The 22,850-nt window shown below is 34.8% G+C and overlaps 2 protein-coding genes across 3 annotated transcripts in view; both read left to right on the top strand.

Moving 5' to 3' along the window:
* Positions 1 to 8,251: 8,251 nt before the first annotated feature.
* LOC123879169 lies at positions 8,252 to 9,854 on the top strand. The gene is made up of 2 exons (XM_045926756.1): positions 8,252 to 8,346; positions 9,149 to 9,854. Exons 1-2 carry the CDS (start codon positions 8,252 to 8,254, stop codon positions 9,852 to 9,854), a joined length of 801 nt encoding a protein of 266 aa, XP_045782712.1.
* A 1,808-nt stretch (positions 9,855 to 11,662) lies between these two features.
* Positions 11,663 to 22,850, top strand: part of LOC123879004 (protein artichoke) — a 137,315-nt gene continuing 126,127 nt past the window's right edge. For both annotated transcript variants that reach the window (XM_045926498.1, XM_045926474.1), the window contains exon 1: positions 11,663 to 11,890. The gene's annotated coding sequence lies outside the window, so the exon portion shown is untranslated. The remainder of the gene's footprint in view (positions 11,891 to 22,850) is intronic.

The raw sequence follows: 22,850 nt of genomic DNA, 5'->3' as shown, positions 1-22,850 counted from the left end.
TCTAAGACAATTTTTGTTTTTTTCAATTGAATAGCTACTAAGTTTTCAGAAAAAATTGATAAACTGTGAAAATGTGGTGCACTAATATATTTTTCCGCTCCATTCAATTTATTAGTATTATTTGTAGTATCTCTCCAAACGTTTACTAGTTTTACGTCAACCTGCTTCCTTTTGTTTTCTATCGTTTTTCCAAAAATAGAATTATTCTGCTTTTTAAAAAAGTCTTTCTCAAAATCAGACTTGGCATTTTGTCTGAGACTTGTGTTTAAAAAAATATAAGGCTCTAAAAAGTTGTCCTGATAAAAAGATAGCACTCTGTATATTTTTAAAAGCAATAAACCATTCTTTAAGCATTCTTGCAAGTGCATATAATGAATAACAAAACGATGTTTATTATATAAATTTGCCACCAATTTTTTGCTTTGATTTTGAGCAGGAGAATATTTTTCCGCAGCAAATGGTAGGTCTGAATGAGCATCATGAATATTATCCGGATAACATAAATCTACCTCGAGAATATATCCACACTGACTTTTTTTAGAAATGTTCCTTACATCAAAATTTTTAATTTCATTTTCATTTAAAAATTTAAAGTCACGCATTGGCATTTTTTGCATCATAGCAAAACCGTAAAGGTTGACACAGTCTAAATAAATTAAGTACGTACTTGACTCATTTTTATTGTAGGATGGTAAATATTTATTGTTTGCTTCAGCATATCTCAATGAACACTGGGCTAAACCACCTCGAATACCTTTTTCTAACATCTGATACATATCCACATCAGAAATCAAATCAAGCTCAACTTTAGTATATAACAACATTGCGTCCCAACTTAAAGATGGAGATGATACATAATAGCAGGGGTCTAAATTATAATAGTCTAAACTCATATTTCTGAACTTTTCAAAAACGTCGCATAGTAATAAGACATCGCATTGTAAGTATAAATCTGTATACTCTCCTAAGTTTTTTATACCAAAAGTTTTCCATATTTTTAAAGCGTGTTCGTAATCCTCAATGGAAATATTTTCACCTGTGAGTTTATTAAAAAAAATCGAATGTTTTGGTAACTTTGTTTCATTATATTTCTCCCATGCATCCATATAATCATAACAATAGACACCCTTTTTACAGGCCAAATTTAATAAGTGTTCATCCTTAATAAATACACGCATATGCTGAAAATCATTCGGATGAAGACTCTTTGCCAGTTTATCCAAACCCGAACTCAAAAAATTAAATGAATCGATAAACTTCAGTTGAGCAGCATTTGTTTTATCAATAGGTAAAAATTTTGTGAATGATATATATTTTTCTTTAGATTTTGGTATCAAGCTCGTTTTTCCGGTAATTTCTGATAATTCTTTAATAAATAAGTGGCAATCATAACCACTCAAGTTATGAAAAATGATCGGTATAAACGTACATTTTTTTGCATTTATGTTACAAGTGTTGTGAGCAGGGCCTCGGTATTTACCTGTAAAATGGTCATGATCCTTTACTATTATATCATATTTTTTAAACATTGTTTTACAGATGCAGCAAATTTTTGCTTCATTATATGAAGTCAACTCTTCGGTAGTAAGAGGAAACATTGGATTATTTGTATTTAAAATACCGTGCAATCTTTTTACATCTCGCGTAATGCTTTCAACAAATTTTTTACCACAGTTTGGTCCGCGATAGCTTACAAAGTCATTAAGCTCAGGTTTAGAATGGCAACATATGTAATAAGCGAAACAAGATGGTTCATGTGTTTGTATATCTTCAGTATAAAGAGATTTATTTTCGTTTGAATATTTACAAAGCAAGCTCTCAAAATCGCCATATATCACGATAGGAATTCTTTGAGTTCTCTCATAGTTTGAAAAATGCAACTTACTACCATCTTCTGGAAGTACAGTTTGTCTTTTAGCACAATCGTGATTGTGTAGTTTTTGTTCATTTGCGAAATATAAAAAACATTCATCACATAAAAATATTTTAGACTTGTGTTTTGTTAATTGCCTTCGCACAAGTCGGCCAAAGTCTTTAATCAAACAGTAATGGGCTTTGTCATTTTTAGTAATATATAATAAATTAACATGGGTAAGTTTTCGAGCTAAAGTCACATACAAAGGACCTGTAACTGTATTATTGGCTTCTAACCCATAAACATTTACACTAATAGTTGGATTGTTCTTCTCAAAGGTTTTAATATCTTCAATTCCCGGAGGAAATGTCATATTTCTTATGTCAAAAAGCAATGAATAATGAGGATATGATGAAACTCTATTGGAATTAAGTTTTGTAGGATACATTTTAGCAGCAATGCACCATAAAAAGCAACAATCATCGAAATTATGAATATTTAGACATGATTTTGTATTTCTTATATGTGATGGTAATGCCAAATATGATCCACCTTTCAGAGGATTATATTTATTAATATTTATCTCCAAATGACTGATAGAATCAATTGTCCAACCAGATTCTGACTGTTCGAATTCTGCGCATTTGCAAGTTAACTTTTGAGCACATTGTAATAAAAAATTATCAATATCAGTACTTTGGACTATAATACCATATTTAGTACTGAAAGATTTAATAGACTTTTCAAAATTTTTTGGTAAAATATACGAAACAAATAACTCAAAATTTACTTTAATGGCAGTGTGTTTCTTTAGAGATATATTTATGATCTCGCGTGTGGTTTTAAATATTTGTGAAAAAAAACTCTCTGGAACTAAAGTTGTAGAGGTCGGATTTACTTTGTAACTGACTATTCTGTTTCTAAAAGCCGTTTTTATAATTTGCACATTCTCATATCTAGATTGAAATAAACTATTAGATTTATGAGTATTTGTTCTGTTATGTGACGATATAGATGTTTTAACATAAAGGTTACACTCTTTGCAGAAAAACATTTTCAATTTCATAGAATTGCTTATCTTGTTTATCTATTTAGTATCTAGTTTCTCAGTTCTGGTTTTAATATTCTGCGTATAAAAAATCGGTAAGGAAATACAGCTAAATAATAAATCAAGCTATTGGCTAATAAACAGTAAACAGTTATTAATAGAATGGAAGTAATGCGATGTTTCGATATCAACATTCAAACATGTCAAGTATCTAGTTTGTATGGTTCTAGTTTCTCAGTTCTAGATTTTAAATTTTGGATAGTTATGAGATGACTGTATTAAAATAAAGTAATCTAGTTATTTTCAGACAATGTGCAGACTTAGTAAGAGTATAAGGGCTGTAAGTATCACGTTATTAATATCCCAACTTCAAATCTTTCGATATGAACATTTAGACATTTTTATTTAATTTTATATGGTTCTAGTTTCATATGGTTCTAGTTTTTATGTTTCTAGTTTCATATGGTCTAGGCTTTGTATGGTCTAGGTTTTGTATGGTCTAGGCTTTGTATGATCTAGGCTTTGTATGGTCTAGGCTTTGTATGGTTTAGGCTTTGTAATTTCTGTAAAAAAAACACGTTAATTTAATTTTATATGGTTCTAGTTTCATATGGTTCTAGTTTTTATATTTCTAGTTTCATATGGTCTAGGCTTTGTATGGTCTAGGTTTTGTATGGTCTAGGCTTTGTATGATCTAGGCTTTGTATGGTCTAGGCTTTGTATGGTTTAGGCTTTGTAATTTCTGTAAAAAAAACACGTTAAAAAATATTTACAGGCACAAACATAAAGATAGTAATTTAATTGTCATACTTATTATATACAATATGTTGCAGATGAAATATTTTTTGAATTTATTTATGAAAATAATTTCTAAGATTTACAAAATTTAATTTACAAAATTTATCTTAGAAATTATTTTCATTTGCAGGGTATAAAATGGGCTGAATATTTTTTAGTTCAGCCTTACTATCATCAATTAATTTGGTGAGGGACTTCCATACCACCGAATTTAAATCAGTTGCAAGTTTTAGTGTGCAGATGGCATGCTTCCAACGCTCATTGTTCGCGAGTTTCTCCACTTCTTCAGAGTTGTAGACGCGCAGCTCGAAGTAGTAGCTGCCTTTCTTCGATGGGTCTGATTGGGATGTATACCCCGACGCAACGCGCCGACTGAGAAAACTTCTCAATTTCGCAGCGCGCACTGGCTTGCTAGTAGATTCATCCTGAAATTGAAAAATATTCAATTTAGTATCATCTGCGATAATTTCAACTCTCTACCTATTATGGTTCATGAGATAAAGCCCGCTGACAGACAGACGTCCGGGCGGACAGCGGTAGCTTAGTAATAGGATCCCACTGGTACCCTTCGGATATGATCCCTAACAAAATAATAACTTTAACAAACTATATTCATAAATTTATATACAGACCAATTGCCTAACAACATTCTTATTGGGAAGTCTTTTAAAAGCTTTAATCCAATAAAATATAAATAAGACAACTCACCTCAGATTCGGTAATAAACCTCCTCCGCTTAACAGATGGACTCGTAGGTGTATTTGGAGACGTTTCGGGTTCAGATTCCGATCCGCTCGATTCGAACGGATTCTTCGGAGCAGAAGAAGTCACCTCCTTTTTCTTGATCGTCTTCTTCCGCTTCACCTCACGTTTCTTCTTAAGAGACTTCGATGTTGATGGGGGCTGCACCAAAGCGATGGGGTCTTCGTCTTCGTCAAATGGATTGATGAAAGATGAAGAGGCCCTGAAAAACAATTTAAGTAACTATCAACATGAAAACTCCAAATAAAAATTCAATAGGTACCTAGTTGCTTAATTCAAAAATAAACATATAAAATAAAAATACTTACATACTTTATTTCGACTGTTGTTGTCGTCGTATCCAAAACTCGGAAAGAAAGGAATGGTGACGCTTAGGATCGACCTATTTATACGCTCGAATTCTAAAACCTCTTTCATAATAAACGAAATGGATTGAAATAAATTAGATTTAAACATTTGCGCATGTAACTTTAAACACTAAATCATCACAACATAAAACTTATATTTGCGAAAGTAATCAGACTAGATTTATACATTCGTATGAACACTGTCTTACGTATAAATTATTGCCGCATCAGCTATAGGTGTTCGATTTTGAAGCATGGAAGACGCTGTTGTTTATAGTTACGCAGTGAATTGAGATCTAACCGTAAAAGGAATGGTATGCGTCGGACTCGCGATAGTTAAAATGTTAAAAGGTTATACATTTTACTACTTTCCATAGGTAGGTATAAAATTTGTGAAAGGTCTAATAATATTTGCTCCTATTTGATGCTTCAATCTTCTTCCTTGCGAATTTGATTTAAAACTTGAGTGGAAATCCTTTAATTTTCGACGTCAAAAAATATCCTGGATCCGTCTCCAAGATGTGAATTGTCTGTGTATCAAATTTCGGCAAGATTCAGCCGTTAGTCTTTAGTTTAGACAGACGCCTTTTTGCATCACTAATCATACTTATTATAAATGCTAAAGTGTGTCTGTTTGTTTGTTTATTGGTTCGTCCTTCAATCACGTCGCAACGGAGCAACGAATCGACATGATTTTTCGTGGGTATAGTAAAAGAACTGGAGAGATATAGACAACTTTTTATCTCGGAAAATCATAGAGTTCCCGCAGGATTTAAAAACCTAAATCCATGCAGATGAAGTCGTGGGGGCATCAGTGAATTTATTATATTAGTACGCATTGTACGTATTTTTTTCGTCCATTAATCTCTATTTATCAAAGTATTTATAACAATCGAAATATATTTAAATAGCGGGAAATGTGTCTAAATTCATCATTAAAGAATTAATTTTCGATAAATAATAATGTATGATAAGCTTGCACACCTTACTAGAAATCTGCTATAATATATTTTTACTAATAAATCTTTATCCAAAATTCATTGTTTGTAGATCAGAATGGAGTTAATATATCCTAAATATCCTCGCTATGCAACTCAAATCGCAAGATTGCGAAGTTTTGATACTTGGCCTCAAGATTTAAATCAAAAACCTCAAGAAATGGCTGATGCTGGTTTTTTTTATACAGGAGATAGTGATCGCGTGATTTGTTACTTTTGTGATGGCAGGCTCAAAGACTGGGGCATCGAAGATCATCCATGGTCGGAGCACGCACGCTGGTTTCCGTCCTGTCCCTATGTTTTACTTGTGAAGGGTGAAACATACCTACAAAGTGATAGCAAAGATGTTTGTGGTGCATCAAAAGTATCTGAACAATTTGTAAATAACAATATAATAAGTTCTTTTGCAGACAGAAACATATTATGTGTTGAAAATATTAAAGAAACACTTTGCTGCAAAATTTGTCTTGTAGAAGAAGTAGCTGCGTGTTATATACCATGTGGTCATGCTATAACGTGTACTAAATGTGCTTTATCGTTGGATAAAATGTTATGTCCGATATGTGGAAAAGCAATCGTTAATGTAATACGAATATATTTCTGATGAGCTATAAACATTTAAAGAGTCTACCTTTATCCAACCTATTATAAGTATGCGCAAGCCTCGAATCAATCGATCGAAATTCATACTAATGAATACAGCAATGCCGGATCAAGCAGAAACACGATCAATATACAAAAATAATTTGAGCGCAACAAATCAAATGGTTAACTATGCGAGAGCAAACTTTTAGACGTAAAATTATCATGCATATGGGCTCGTTCGCATTTCTTATGAATGCCGCAGTCTCGTCGAACTCATCGTATTATATCATCCACTGTGCGGTGCGGGCGTATGATATAGGATCCGCAATAACTAGTCATTGAGGATTTTGTCTCACTGTTGATAGTGATTAATTGTTGCTTGGATTTAGGAATACTCCATTTATTTAATGTGTTGTTGTGGACAGTAGCCTACATTGGGGATCCTGTATCAAAATTCATGGGGATTTTGTATCACGGTGAGCGTAGCGAACGAGCGTTAGCGAGAGTGATCCAAAATCCCCATGGATTTTGATACAGGATCCCCAATTCAACACTACTGGTGATACTTTGTAATTAATTCTAACATCTTTGTTAACCTGCATTTACAGCAAATAAATGAACAATTGATTAATATTTTTTAAAAGCTCTTGCTACAATTTTTTTATGTTTTGAAAATGTTTTTCCGTTCTCTTTGTTTTCATGGGATAAAAGTTGTATAAATTAATCCTTAGAAAAAGGCATGCATGTTTCCTTTTAAAACGCACATTATAACTTGGAAAAGTTAGAAGTGCGTGTCCGAATTATCATCATCATGATCAACCCATCGCCGGCCTACTACTGAGAACGGCAAAGCCGTGCCGCCAAGCGATTTAGTGTTCCGCTACGATGTTGTGTAGAAACAAAAGAGTATGGGTTTAATAAAAAAAACTATCATACTTCTTCCAGGCTAGCCCACTTCTATCTTAGACTGCATTATCACATCACACTTACCACCAGGTGAGATTGTAGTCAAGGGCTAACTTGTATCTAAATAAAAAAGTTCTCCCTCTTAGAATGAGAAGGCACACCACAGTAGTCAATATTAATTATTATAGTGTGTTTGTATAAATTATTTTTAAAATTAAATCGTAGTCTCTTCGAATATTGTTATTCGTAGCGTAATCTCATACAGATATCGAATAGTTTATACTTTATATGAGAACGCTGAAGTATCTACTATAATTTTATTAAAGTCATATTTTCCCTCACCATAAAACATTTGCGTTTAAATTTTTAAAAGTTTACAGATTCCTCAAAATATACCTAACCCCTTTTCAAAGGTACAATGATAACAGCTATTCTGAACAGGAAACTCATTAGTCAGTCGGAATAGGAAGGGACCGACCCTTGAATGTCGTATATTTACAAAGAATTTTATCATACTTAGATATAATAAACCTTCACAATTTTTTTACAAAGTAAAACAAGAAATATGGCGCAAAAATTGTTTTTCTAGTCTTTTTAGTCTAGGTTAAGTCGTTTTTTTTTCGATTCAGGGATATCAATCCAGGGCACGCGCCTCTATCTTTTCGAAGCTATTAAATATCAGTTTTAACGGTGAACGAAAACATCGCGAGGAAACCCATATGTATGCCTGAGAGTTCTTCATAATGTTTTCAAAGATCTGTGAAGTTTGCCAATGTGCAATGTTGGCAGCGTAGAGAACTATGTTCAACCCTTCTCATTCAGAGAGGAGATGTGATGAGTTGGTGTTGTTGATGATGATGATTTTTGCACATTTTTTATAGATTTTTAGTTTCCGGTTTTTCATTTATGACAAGTTAACTTTTGCCGTGATCTCACGTGTCATAAAACAGAAATGGATGAAAAGGATACGCACAGAAAAGCAAAGCATTGCATTTTAGGTCTAGATTTGACCCGCAATAAAGTACCCCTAACTGATGTTAAAGGTAGGTAAGCTCACAGCATTCGCCTGATACAATTCGTGTTTTTATAGCCAAGCCATGCGAAAGGGCGACATTTTTAGATATTATGAACGTCAGGTTTATTTTTGTTGGAGCTCCATTCCTATCGATATTGTCAATTCCCAGAGGGATTGGTACATAAAATTATTTGACGAGCAATTCAGAAATGATGTTTCACCCAAATTCTCCGATGTTTTTCTCCAGAAAATCACTTTTTAAGTTTTGTATCGATTACAATTTTCCACCTTTTGCTTCTTCGGTTGTATGACTCTTGGGAGAGTGTTCCAAGAGCAACCTTATTGTAACTGTTTATTTACTGGAAGCATGGATAATATTACGATTTGTCACAAAGTAAACTTTCAATTATTTTTATAAATGATGTATTTAGTAGCTTTCATTCAACACGATCAAGTCTGTAGATTGTAACCTTACCCAATACAGATGTACTCGAGTCATGACTTAGTTTTATAGATTTTAGACGATTTTTTAAATGTGTCAAGTGCCAAACTTCCAGTGTCACGTAGGATGTGTTTTCTCTACCTAACGAAACATAAATAAACCTAGCTCTATACATTCCTGTATAAACGCGAAAGTTTGTATGCATGGACGGATGTATGTATGTTACTCTTTCAAGCAAAAACTACTGGACGGATTTGGTTACCCTGGATTAACACATAAGCTACTTTTTATCCCAGAAAATCAATGAGTTTCCACGGGATTTTAAAACCTATATCCACGGGAACGAAGTCGCGGACATCAGCTGGTCTAGGGTATAAACAAATATTGCGGAGACCGCAAAGATTGTTGCCCGTCTGGGTAATAAGGGGGTACCGCACGATCTCCTTCGAGGCGGCGAGCCTCCTTGCCGGATGTCCACCCTGGGATCTTGAGGCAAAAACTCTCGCCTCCTTGTACCAGTGCAATAAGGAGGTGCGCGGGCGGGGTGAGTTACCGATGCCCCAAGAATATGCGCGGCATCGCTCCCAGCTCCGAGGGGTCTTATTAGTGGAATGGAGGGAGCGGTTGGATAATCCCAGCGCAGGGCATGCCACGATAGCGGCGGTAAGGCCTGTCATGGAGGATTGGCTGGGGCGCCAACATGGCGTCCTAACCTTCCGGCTGACGCAGATACTTACCGGACATGGTTGTTTCGGTAGGTATCTGCATCGCATAGGTCGGGAGCAATCCCCCGATTGCCACCACTGTGAGGACCGCCTTGAGGACACGGCGCAGCACACCCTGGAGGAGTGCCAAGCTTGGGCAGAACAGCGCCGTACACTCGATGCGGCAGTTGGTGGTGGTGGTCTCTCGCTCCCAAACATCGTGCAAGCGATGGTTGGGAGCGAGACAGCGTGGAGTGCCGCTGCCTCCTTTTGCGAGGAGGTGATGTCTGCAAAGGAGGCGGCGGAACGTGTGAGGGAAATTTCGATGGTGTATCCCTCTCGCAGGAGACGCAGCGGGCGCCGAAGGGCAAATGACGACCTCCGGCCTCCATGAGTTGCCGACCTGCGGTTGACGGGCGTAAGGGGCGTTCGTCAACCGATACATAACCAGGTCAGGAGGTAGCGCACCGTGTTCCGGGTGCGCTTCTGAGACCGAGCTGGTAGCAGCCAGCCTAGCGATGGGACCCGTCCGCTTGGCGGCGGGTCAAGTCCTGGCGGGAGTGCGGTGAATACTACCTTAGTGATACCCGCGCAACCGCCAGTCCGTTGAGGAACAACCACAGGTTTTAGTGGGTGCAAGTCCCACATAACCCCTCCGTTTCCCCTGACGGAAGGGTATGCGTTAGGCATTTCCTGTGTATAAAAAAAATAGGGTATAAACAAATAAAAAATATAAAGTACTTTTGCTCTAATCGGTATTCTTACCACAAATAACCCTTAATAACTCAATCCAGTAGTTACTATGACATACATAATCATACCACAGATTGGATTCCAAAGCGTTATTTTCAGATATTAAGTATGTAAGCAAGGTTTATTTTCGCTCGCTTTTTTCGATATTGTCAATTCCCTGAAGAGTGAAGAGGGCTCACAAAAATATTTTATGAGCAATTCAAAAATGGTCGTTCCGCCTATATAAAAGTTATGGTATAAAATATCTATAGGCGTGACATACCGATTTGCGATTTTTAACAAGGGTCTTTTATGTTACGAATTTTTGCTTGTTATTTCTTTGCTCGATTGAATTATATTGGATATAATCTTTAAATAAAACTTAGAAATAATTGGACTGTCTAAGTAATATTTTACTGGAAACAAAAGTTATGTTGAAGCTATACTATAACATAAGAATTCACACCTATTATTTTGTCGTAGCAACGCTACGAACTACGGCGCGTAGGCCGTGGGTTCGTCTTTTATGACATTATCAAGAAGTTTATCTTAGGTAGGTAATTTAGAGTAGACACGACTAATTACTTTCTAAGTAATTACATTAGTACTCAATACAATGTCGCGTAATCAACGGTGTCCTTTTGTTATACTTTCTTTCTACATAGTCTTTTTGTGTGAAGTGTTAGGAAAGTTAGTTTATGGTTTCAATAAAGCTTAATATAGAAAATAAAGGAACGGGTAGATATCCACGTGTGTTATGGGAAGCTACGTTTGATGAATGTACAAGTATTGTAATATTGATCCTTCATAATTTCCCTCGGGGTTCAATGGATTGATTTTAACGAAAGTATCAAAACCCTCCAAGGATGCGCTGTACATTATCACTTAACTGGAGCTAATTTGCCTATAAGCCTATAATTCCTATTCAAAAAAGATCTTTTGACGAAAACTTTGGTAAAATTTTGAATTTGACGTTATATCTACTAAATAGCGACGATGTTAGTGAATGCCCACTTGCTACTCTTAAAAGTGCAAAACTAAGAAATCATGCTAATAAACTTCACGAAAATTAATGTAACTAAGTACAAACTAGAGCTTTTTTAAAGCAAGATTCAATTCGAAAAGCTCTTGAATTTTTAAAAAGAATATATTAGCCTGGGCGCAATTAACTATCAACACTTTGGCGTATTATAGCTCTCTAAAGTAAAATAATCTTCTTTCAGACATTTTTATTACCACACACATAAAACGTTTCAGAAATAAAACTGCTATCCAACTTTCGTCGCTTAAAAATATGAGGGGAAATAGGTTACAGGCAATGTCTATAGTGTAAAGTTGCCAAAAGCATTCGCTTGTGAACAAAAGGTTCAAGTGTCACAAAGGACGCGAAGACTAAACGAATTCATGAAGGTTTCATGAACGAGGGCTAGAGGGTGTACGACGCGGGGTGCGCGGCAGAGTCGAGCGCGTTGCTGCGGCGGAACCACGCCGTAACCACCCCCAAACGAAACCCGAACATATTTGAACATAAGACATTAGAAAACGGGAAATTCATGTGTGAAAAAATGCTAGTTGAACTGTTCTGTGAATTTTTTGTAAAGCAATAATATATTTCGAGGCGTGCTGTGCAATAACTTAACCGTTTCCCGCCTTTCTGCACAAGCAAGCCGCACCTCGCATTTTCGTCGATAATTTAAGGTAAGAAAAGTTTCTTTTGTACATAAAGCCGATAAGAAAGCGTCAGGGATTTGCTAGATATTTATTAGGGCAATAGTTTTCCGTAATGTTTTATAGAATAAATTTTTATCTTTCACTTTTCCGCTATGCGTAAGTTTTTAAAAGAATTTAAAACTTTTAAGATGACAATAAAAAATTAAAGTTTTTCATCAGTAAAGGAGTAGTATAAGTATTCAACTAGTTAATATTCTAATAATATTTAAGAACATGAATTCAATATTTTAGACATAATAATTATATGCTTGCCGTGGTAAAATTATTCAAATTTCACGAAAAATTGAACAAATCTCTGACAAAATCCCATAGGAACAGTTGCATGTAGTATTAAAAAAAAATACTAATGTTCCTCAGATTTGTTCAACGGAAAAATGTTTCAGAGAAAACAAACAATTATGTTTGAAAAATGTGATGGTACGAATCTGAATTTCCGTAAAAGGAAAATTGAATTGTTATAATTCATTGTAGCCATTCAATAATTTAAAATTAGTGTTTAGCTTTTTTATAAAGTAAATATTTTTCGGAGGAGCAACAATTGCCAAACAACTTCGCTAGGTAAATTATCACTCGGTCCACCATTTTGTTTTACTCTCTTTGTGAGCATCCTATAGGTACAAAACAAAGGAAATTGAAATAATTGACTAAGAAAATATTTGTTTTGTACTGCAATTATTACAATATGTGCTATTTTAATATCTTTAATCGCAAATTTTAGTGCCTAATGTAGAGTTATAATAGAGACTAAATGATTTATAATAAAAAATATTATTATGATCAATTTTGATTTCAAACGATTTATTGATCCATACATGCGTGCCACATTTTAATTGAATATACATTCTGATTGTTTTTAATTATATTCTACAAAATAGTATTTTAGAATTGAGTAAATCTGCGACACAAACTAAGAAAATTAATTTTTAATCAAGAAGCGGAATGAACGCATTGTAATTCAGAAAATAGTTGAAAAGGGGCTTATATTCTCTTCAAGGGATATCCAGCAGTGATAGTTTGTTAGAATTCCTCGAAGATTAAGGGATCAATGTCGTGTTACTTTGATCAAAGAGAGGGAATCCCTCTAAGTAGGTAATTTAAGTTGAGCTCCATCATTCTTAGGAGCAATTAGGGTTGATTGGGAAGATAGCGCCAATCATTCTTATGGTTCATGTCTAAAAATCGTTCAATGGCGAATACGGGTAGGTCTACGTAAATGTGAACTAAATATTTTTCTATTTTAACAAATATTTTGTTTCGTTACTGATAAGGTTAAATGAATAATCAATGCTATTGAATAATAGCTTTAGTCAGCCATGTTAATGTACAAAAAAATTAGCTTTGCCCGCTACTTCGTTTACCTTGATTTAATTTTCGATATATTTCGATATAATATGAGTATATCAATTAACAAATTTAATATTAGTATCATGATAGCGTATAGCGCAGTCGTGAGCATCTTATGGGAGGACCTGTGTTCGATTCTCGACTGGGTCAGCTTGAAAATTTATAATCGATTTAGGTTTGCTCTGCTGAGTAGCTTCGTAAATGGTTAGTACCTACCCCTCTATGGTCAAAGCGATGTCACTAGTTTATTTAGCATTTCGGTATTGCTATGTAGAGAAACCGATTAGGGATAAAGATCAAACATAGACAAGATCGCTTTCGCTATAGATTATATCGTAACTTTCGAGGTGAGATCGCAGTCAAGGGTTATTTTACCATCAAACTGAGAAAAAAACCATATTTGATTATTAATTAATTTTGATTATTCATTTTGCTTGTCTTTTCTTTCATTCTTTTCTTTCTTTATCTTCATTATCAACCGATAGACATACAATCTCTTGTAGGGACTTCCACATACCACGGCTCCCTTCGACTCGTTTAATGTCGGTTGGCCACCTTATGAAGAGACGACATACGTACATAAATAACATTAACCTATGTATAAACATTGAGTATAGGTACTCATACATATTTACGCCTATGTATATACATTGAGTATAGGTACTCATACATATTTACGCCTATGTATATACATTGAGTATAGGTACTCATACATATTTACGTAGAGGTACTAAAACGGGTACAGTTGATTCATTGTAGCTTTTACCAACCACTCCGTGCGTGATCCCTTCGCAAAACGGAAAAGGTGAGTCTATTATTATGGGTTATATGGAGATTTATGGTAATGTGAACTTTGATTTAAATTATAAATCCATACTAATCCACACACCCATACCGGTTACACAGAAATTGAAATAGATATAGAAATACATTTAATTAAAATAACCTTTTACAAGTGCTTTCGAATCGTCAACCTCCACCTCCTAGTTCCTACCACTGATTCGAAATGCTCTTCCACCGAGAAGAACCAGTTGAAGAAACTCGACAGTTGCTCTTTTCAAAACTTCAATTTACAGTATTAATGCCTTAAATGTGAAAGTGTGTCTATCTGTCTGTCTGTTTAACAACCGCGGAACCGATCTTAACCTAATTTGACATAGATATAATATGAAGGTTGGTTTCAAAAATTTACCGAATTAAAATAGTAGTAACTCCATCTCAGGCGTGCAAGCTATCTTTGTACTGAATTTCGTCAAAGTCGACTAAACATATTATGAGCAGTAAAAAGATGCCAAAGGTAAACAGCTAACAGACAGACAGATAAATTTACAGATATACTTTCGGATTTATAATATTATGTAGTACGGATTTGGTTATTTTCCTTTGTAATGAACTTTGTTTAGATTGGAGGTCCCTCCATACAGAGTTTAATCAGTGTCGACAGGTGTTTTATGTGGTGGCTCCGAGCAGCTTTATGATTTAGGACATTTTCTAAACACAGTTAGTGGAATATGTAATACTGTAGGCTCTCCTCTGAGACTAGACCGTTATTCAAACTCGTTAAAACTTCGTAATCGTGACTCATATTGCGTGACATATTACGTCACAAGTGCGCGCGCTGAACAAAGAACACACGTAACCCAAGCATCGTAGCATGCAGTATCAACCCATTACCGGCCCACTACTGAGCAAAGGTCTCCTCTCAAAATGAGAAAGGTTTAGGCTACAGACCGCCACGCTGGCCAAGTGCGGGTTGGCAAACTTTACACACATTTGAAAATATTATGGAGAACTCTCAGGCAAGGAGTTTTTCTCACGAGCAAGTGATACTTAATTGCTTAAAACGCACGTAAAGTTTTAATAGGTACACATTTTAATTTTTTTGTGACAAATTCAGGGTTTTCAGATTTTTTCCTTTACTTGTGCTATAAGACCTACCTACCTGCCAAATGCTATAAGACCTACCTACCTGCCAAATGCCATGATTCTAGGTCAACGGGCTATAGGTTTTCTTGACCGACACGACAGATGGACAGACGGACAGACGGACAGACAGACAACAAAGTGATACTTTAAGCGATAATTTTACCTCAAAAGGGAAGACGGAACCCTTTTGAGGTACGGAACCCTAAAAAGGAACTCATATTTTTGTTTTATCAGAAAGTATCAGAAAAATTTCCAAATCCACGTCGATGAAATCGCAGGCAAAATCTAGTGCTATTTTAACTCTATAGTGTACAAGTGTAAATTAAAAATTTATAACACCCCCGACGATCCAAAGTATCTGAGTTTTCCAAAACATCATTTTTAAATAAATAATTATGTATTTAGGCAACGTCCATCTTGACAGCTTGACATTTGTCTATTGACATAATATTATGAACCTAACGGTTATCTAACCTTCTTTGCTACAAGAAAACTAGAAAAGAGCTGATAACTCTTAAACGGCTGAACCAATTTTTTTAGATTATAGCTAAGAACACTCTCGATCAAGCCACCTTTCAAACAAAAAAAACTAAATTAAAATCGGTTCATTCGTTTAGGCGCTAGGATGCCACAGACAGATACACAGATACACAGATACACACGTCAAACTTATAACACCCCTCTTTTTGGGTCGGGGGTTAAAAATTAAACCAGTATCAAAAGCAAATCGCTGTTCAGCTCCTAGGCCAAGATAACTGTAAAAGGCTATAATTTATTCAGGACTTTTACGATTGTGCGGTCGTAGTTAATCCTGTTATGTAACTTTTATTGCTTGATCTGGGCACGGCAGCACTGGTGGTTTGAACGAGTTTATAATGCAATGCAATCTTCTTTTTATCTCGGATGTTTTATTGTTTCTTGGCAGGTTATTAAAAGTATTCGTACTTTATAGCACTCTTTCTCTTGTTTGACTAATTGATATAACTTATGATTATTTCACTCTTTCTCTTGTTTGAATAATAATTGATAGAACTTATAATTATTTTTAATAATGAATGTTTGATAACTTTGAAATTCGAAAAATTATAGTAAACAACTTCTTTTGACAATTTGATTTTAGAAAACCGTTAAAATACAAACTTATTAATTTTATTATGATATCAGTAGATATACCATTACTTTTTTCCATTTATACCATATATGTATTAGGCAAGTTAGATCGTTAACAGTTTCATAACTAAGAAAAAATCTTTCTCGTTAGTTTCTTTAAGGTTTTTTACAATAATTTTTATGAAAAACCGTAAGTTGATAATTTTATCATCAATTTATGGTTTTGTATTTATTTTACGGATCCTTCTCAGAGTATAACAAGCATCCTTACAAGTTTCTAAAAAAGTTGTATAGGAAGGTTAAGAGCTACTATTTGTAAAAGCTCCATTTAATCGCCTATTGTTTGGAAGTAGATACAATGTGAGACTGAACTCATTTATCTTTTAGAACGTGCTAGTTCACGTATTATTCAACATTGCTATGAAATATCTAGTATTTTAGAACCAACACATTATTTAAGACTCGTATTGAGAACTTTAAAATTATTTTTAGATTAATTTTAAAAGGTAATTAAGAACAAAGTCCACTTAACCTTCTAGTGCTACAAACATTAGTTTCACGTGGAAATAATGTAATCTAATTAGTTTTTTTAGTATGTTTTATGCACTTATGGACCATTAGAAAGCTAATCTGTCCGTTGGTAACAGAGCCACCCAAGTGAAGCTGGGCAGACATGGTAGTTGAAAATAAAAGAAAATAATGTCATAAACACCCACCTACATTTTGAGATAACTTCATTCCACGTAGAAAATTCGTTCTGCACTTAGCGAAGTCGTGATGAAATTATACTTTCTTTTTGTAAAGCTGCTGAGAGAATTGCCCGCTTTCTTCTACATAGTTTTGAAGTACTTAGATACAGGCGGAGAGATGTAAAAAAAAACCAGCGGGACATCCGTGCTCGGGTATTTTTTTCGACATTTTGCATAAAAATAAATAAATTTTTTTTTTAGAATGTACAGGTTTCAAAATACTCGTATATGATACCCCACTTGGTACAGTTATCTTACTTTGAAAATTTAAACACATATTTTTTTTATGATGTAACCACCAATTCACGGTTTTCAGATTTAATCCTTTACTTGTGCTTTAAGACTACCTGCCACATGATTCTAGGTCAACTGGAAGTATCCTGTAGGTTTTCTTGACAGACACGACGGACGGACGGACGGATGGATGCATGGACAGACAACAAAGTGATCCTATAAGGGTTCCGTTTTTTCTTTCGAGGTACGGAACCCTAAAAATTACTATTTCTGTAAATATACGTTGATTTTCATAAAATTATTTTATGAATTCGAAGAAGTATCTAAATTTAGGATAGGCCAATATACATGGTATATAAAATCCCCGTGATCTTGTGCGATAAAACCATCGATTTATATAAAGCTAGTTAAAATAGTAGAGCAATTAAATATTACTGTAGGTTAGGTATCATGTACTTTGATAAAAATCAAATATTTTATAACTAAAGATATACAATTTGCGTTTACCCCCGTTTTATACCAAGGCAACAGATTATTCGGTTTATTACTGAACGGTTTTTGTCTGACATTTGAAGGCTATCAAGGTCTATCTCGTGTGATCGATTTATGTACCGGCTTCCGGCATCACGGCACATAATCATATTCATAAGGTGTTAATCTATGCTCGTTATTGCTGATATCTGTGTAACTTGTTAAATAGACATATTATAGGTACGCCAAGTACTTTTGCTTGAAAAGGTGTGCCACTTAGATTAAGGAATGGGTGTTCCATACAAATTTACGGTTTTTTTTTGTGCCAATTCAAAGCATCCCATAGAGTGTTCGCGTGTGGCATCAAAATTGGCACTTTATGTATTTGACATTTGGTCTTCTTGACATATCACTAATATAAATTAGTTAAGGTTACGCTCACATTACGCCCAGCCCAGCTATCGGTGCCAAAATGGCTATAATCAAGTCGGTTTAAAAACTTGTCCAGCATACTTACTTCTATCAACAAAGGTCAGTCGTCAGTGGTGTACCAAATATTAATACCGATTACCGGTATTATCCAGATGAGTAACAGTAAAAGCGATAATAAAAAAGCTTAGTAGGTAGCTCACTTGTAAAGGTGGAATTTATTAAGCTTCCGTAAGGAAAATATGATTTTATATTTGACTTGAATAGACGTATTCATATCATAAATGATAGCTATTCATGAATGCTTTATCAGCCGAAACCTTCAATAGATATTTTAATTTATTGATATCTGTGAAATATAATGAACTGTATACGAACGAGTATCAATACTTTTGTGGCTAGAAACAGATGAATGAAAACAAATATAAATAAAAAATATGAATGATTGTATAAAATTCTCAAAACAAGTATTAAAATATCAAAATCTTCTTAGATAATCCCTTTTTCTACCGGTGAAAACCGTATGAAAATTCGCACAGTAGTTTAGAGTCGAGACAACATAAGAAAAAAAAAAGAAAGAGCAACGAAGCATTTTTTGAAAGTTGTGCCACATATTACCAGTTATACTACCTATGGGTTAGGCTATCCCGGCGCCTCTAAAAAACTTGAGCACAATACATCGTTCTCTCCCGCACAATTGTATGGAAGTGAAAAGGACGCACTGTGTTTGTAATTAAGTTACGAAATAAAGAAAATACAGTCCAATTTACGTTCGGAGGTTTTCAACTTCGAGTGAAATGATTTTTGATCTGATTTGATATTTTATAAGTACCTCTTTTAACACATTTTATTTGCTTACAAATACAATATAAGAATTGGTTTTCTCTACTAGTTGCTATCACTAATTCCATACGCTGTGAATGCGAAAGTGTCTTTGTTTATTTTCTTATTTACACCTCAACTACTCAACCGATTTAAACATTTGACACTTAGTTTAAACTGCCTGAAGCTATTATCATTTCGGGAAAACATGTCGAGATCTAGAGAAGTAAATCCCTTGCGAATGAAATCGCGTGCAGCTAGTTTATAGTATAAAAATTTAATCTGATATAAAAACTTTTAAAATATTGTTCACCAGTTCGCAAACTAATTACAAAACCATAGTTATAGTTCACTCAGACATTACATGACGTTTTTATACATTTTTATGCACCCACTGAGAATATTTAGAATAGGTCAAAAGTTATTATGTAAATATATATAAGTAATAACAAGTGTAAATTAAAAATTTATAACACCCCCGACAAGTGAAGGTAAGTAACTAGAAAATAGCTGATAATTTTCAAACGGCTGAACCGATTTTCTTGGATTCTAGTTAAGAACACTCTCGATCAAGCCACCTTTCAAACAAAAAAAAAACTAAATTAAAATCGGTTCATTAGTTTAGGAGCTACGATGCCACAGACAGATACAAAGATACACACGTCAAACTCATAACACCCCTCTTTTTGGGTCGGGGGTTAAAAAATATTAGTGTGATTTCTCTTATAACTTTTTCTCTTTCGGAATAAATTGTTGATTAATATTGTATTTTTAATCCACAGTTCTTTACTTTTCAGCAGCGGTGATCTCGGGGTAAAAATAAACTAATATTTTCTTAGCCCTGAGCTTGAGTGTTTGAGGAATTGGTATTTTATCTCGGTGTTTACCTTTCACAAGCAGGTGTTCGGGTTTTCACCTGTATTCTTTAGCAGCTCTTTTCGGTATAGGTACATACCTTCTTAGCTTCTTTAATGTTAGTCTATGTCCTATCCTAGCCATATCCTAGCCCTCTCTGTCTCCTAATATGATAGCCCCGCCCCAACTTCTTACTGCTCCTAACTTATTAGATGAAACTATGAGAGTCTGTAGACTTTGTCCACATAGTTTTAGTTTTTTAATCTCGTGGGAATTTTTTGGACTTCCGGGATAAAAAGTAGCCTACGTCCTCCTCGGGAAATAAGCTGTACCAAATTTCCTCAAAACCGGTTTATTGGATGGGCCGTGAAAGGCTAGCAGACAGACACACTTTCGCTTTTATAATATTATACAATATATAAGTAGGTTTAGTAAGGGTATAGATTTTTGCACTTCTCTTCCCTCTATCTTGCTTCATATTTTATGCATTTCGTAGCCCTTAGTCAGCTCTACATAATAGATATCCAAGGCTACTTTACTTTTACATTTATTTTAACAAAAAAAAAAAACAACAGCATTTCACTTAAATCAATAACACTATATCGAAGAAATAGCTTTGCTACCTAGCTACCATTCTGATATTCTGACTTACAGCACAGCTTAAAGAGATACTCCATAATTCATACAGTCGGTCAAAACTTGAGCCTCAATAGCTCAACCGGTAAAGGAGTGGACTGAAAACCGAAAGGTCGACGGTTCAAACCCCGCCCGTTGCACTATTGTCGTACCTACTCCTAGCACAAGCCTGACGCTTAATTGGAGAGGAAAGGCGAATATTAGTCATTTAAGATGGCTAATATTCTTTTAAAAAAAAAAAAAAACTAAAATGAAGTGCCGACGTTTTTTGCCTATGGGGAAATCGTGGCAAAGCGACGACGCGAACACAAAATCATTCCCTCAGTCCAATAAGCATACGACATGAGAATCAAAGATGCCACAATAAGCATAAATAAAACATATGGAGCTTTGATACACTTGGGACCAATATTTGATTTCAGCACACAACCATTGTTCCCATGGAGTATCAAGAATTTTGGGGTCTATTAAGTAAAGGGAAGTGGAAGAAGTCATGGCTACGAAACATAAGGGAGTGGGTTGGAAGGAAAACAGTCGGAGTTTATTCTGCCTAGCCATGGACAAGGAGAAGTTTAGAAAACTGATGTTTGCTGTTCTACGGTAATGAACATGAAAAAGAAGATTTAAAGGTGCGGGCTGATCAGCAGCATTCGCTTCTAACAGCTCGGATTCACGTTACATTTATAGTGAGTAGATGAAGCCGAACATTACAATTTTGAACATTGTCGAGTGATAGTGCTGTAGTGAGTAAGTGTTACAAAAGCAAATGATCCTCCGTATTATTACTGTAACATTGTAATGTAATGATTAAGATCTAATTCCAAATTACAACCATTGATTTTGAAAGAGCCACCCCTAAGGGTTACAAGGGTTATATTTTGTTGAGTATTGTATGTGTTTTTCTGTACTAATTTTGTGGTGTACAATAAAAGTATATTCATTCATTCATTACAATATTTAAATGTTCCGTACGTGTCTTAAACATTTCAATATTCTTTTGAAATAGAAATAGAAAGACTTTTAAACAAATAAACATGACAAGTACTTACCTACTTAATCGCCAAATGCATCTACAGCCGGCTTGCCTGTTTTCGTGCAAAAACATACTTGTTAAGTACATGTAACATACGAATAATTGGTATGGCACATGAATCACAGATTTTAAAGGCGGAAAGCACAATAAATAAAACAAGCTTGACGGTCCAGCGACAAATATTTGCTTCGTAAGCACAAACATTGGCCCCAGGGACTATCATTACGGACTTTTAACAAAAATGTTAACAAGGGACGCCTAATTTATTCAATTTATGATTAATGCTTGTTCTTTGTCCCTTCTTCCTTCGCCGGTGCGTTTACTTTGAATTAATTACAATACATTTTTTCGGAAGAAAAAAAAGCTTTCTAAATAATGTAATAAGCGTAATAAATATACAACAGTATGCCATAATATTCGAATGAAAATTGCGTTCTGCGCCTTAATTTCTGTACTTATGTTTTACAGAGTGTATAATTAACGCGAGTCGAGGAGCATGTTTCTTTATTTTGAAAATATTTGATTCTACTTGTATTTATGTAGCGAAACAAGAAAGAAATCAGGGTTTTCGTAAAGTTCCTAAGAACATCTTGAAGTCCCGGAAGAATGAGAAACCGCTTATTACATTTCACTAAACAAATCTAGTTAAATGATTATCAAGTTCATAAGTAATGCATTAGATTAAATCTAATGTGTGCCAGAATGCAATGTGAGCAATGAGCATCCTAACTCCATGTAACAGACAGACAAACAGATTAGCATGGATACCTACTATAAGCAAGCGGTCTATTGCAATTAGCCTTCATTCAAACTAAGATTTTCACGCTCTTTTGGTTGCATAATATTTTCCGATATAACAAATAACAGAACAACATAATCTTTTCTTCTTTAATATCCTGAACCGGATCAAGCCTCCATTCAAAATGCTCACAATAAACATTCTCTTTATGAAACCACCTTTACGTTCACACGTATAACAACAGCGGTAGGTATTATTCCCTCCTACATCACAAAAGGAAATGAGCCATTACACGCTTGGATAGACTTTGTATCTGAACCTTATATCTGCCATTACTTCCTCAAATAACAACAAGTAATATCTTTACGTGATTCGGTAATGTATTTTTGAAACAAACATACCTACTCAATATTATTATACACTAGCTGATGCCCGCAGCTTCGCCCGCGTGGATTGGTCAGATCCCCTGCAGCATCGGGATTGAGGAGTTGGACTCCTAATTTTTTATGAAACAATGTCGCAAAGTTCCTCTATCGATTAAAAAAGAAATGACCCAAATCGGTTCAGAAATCTCGGAGA

Source organism: Maniola jurtina, chromosome 3 (genome assembly GCF_905333055.1).
Source record: "Maniola jurtina chromosome 3, ilManJurt1.1, whole genome shotgun sequence".
Lineage (NCBI taxonomy): Eukaryota > Metazoa > Arthropoda > Insecta > Lepidoptera > Nymphalidae > Maniola > Maniola jurtina.
The sequence above is the reverse complement of the archived record's forward strand: the minus strand, read 5'-3'. Positions and strand labels throughout refer to the sequence as shown.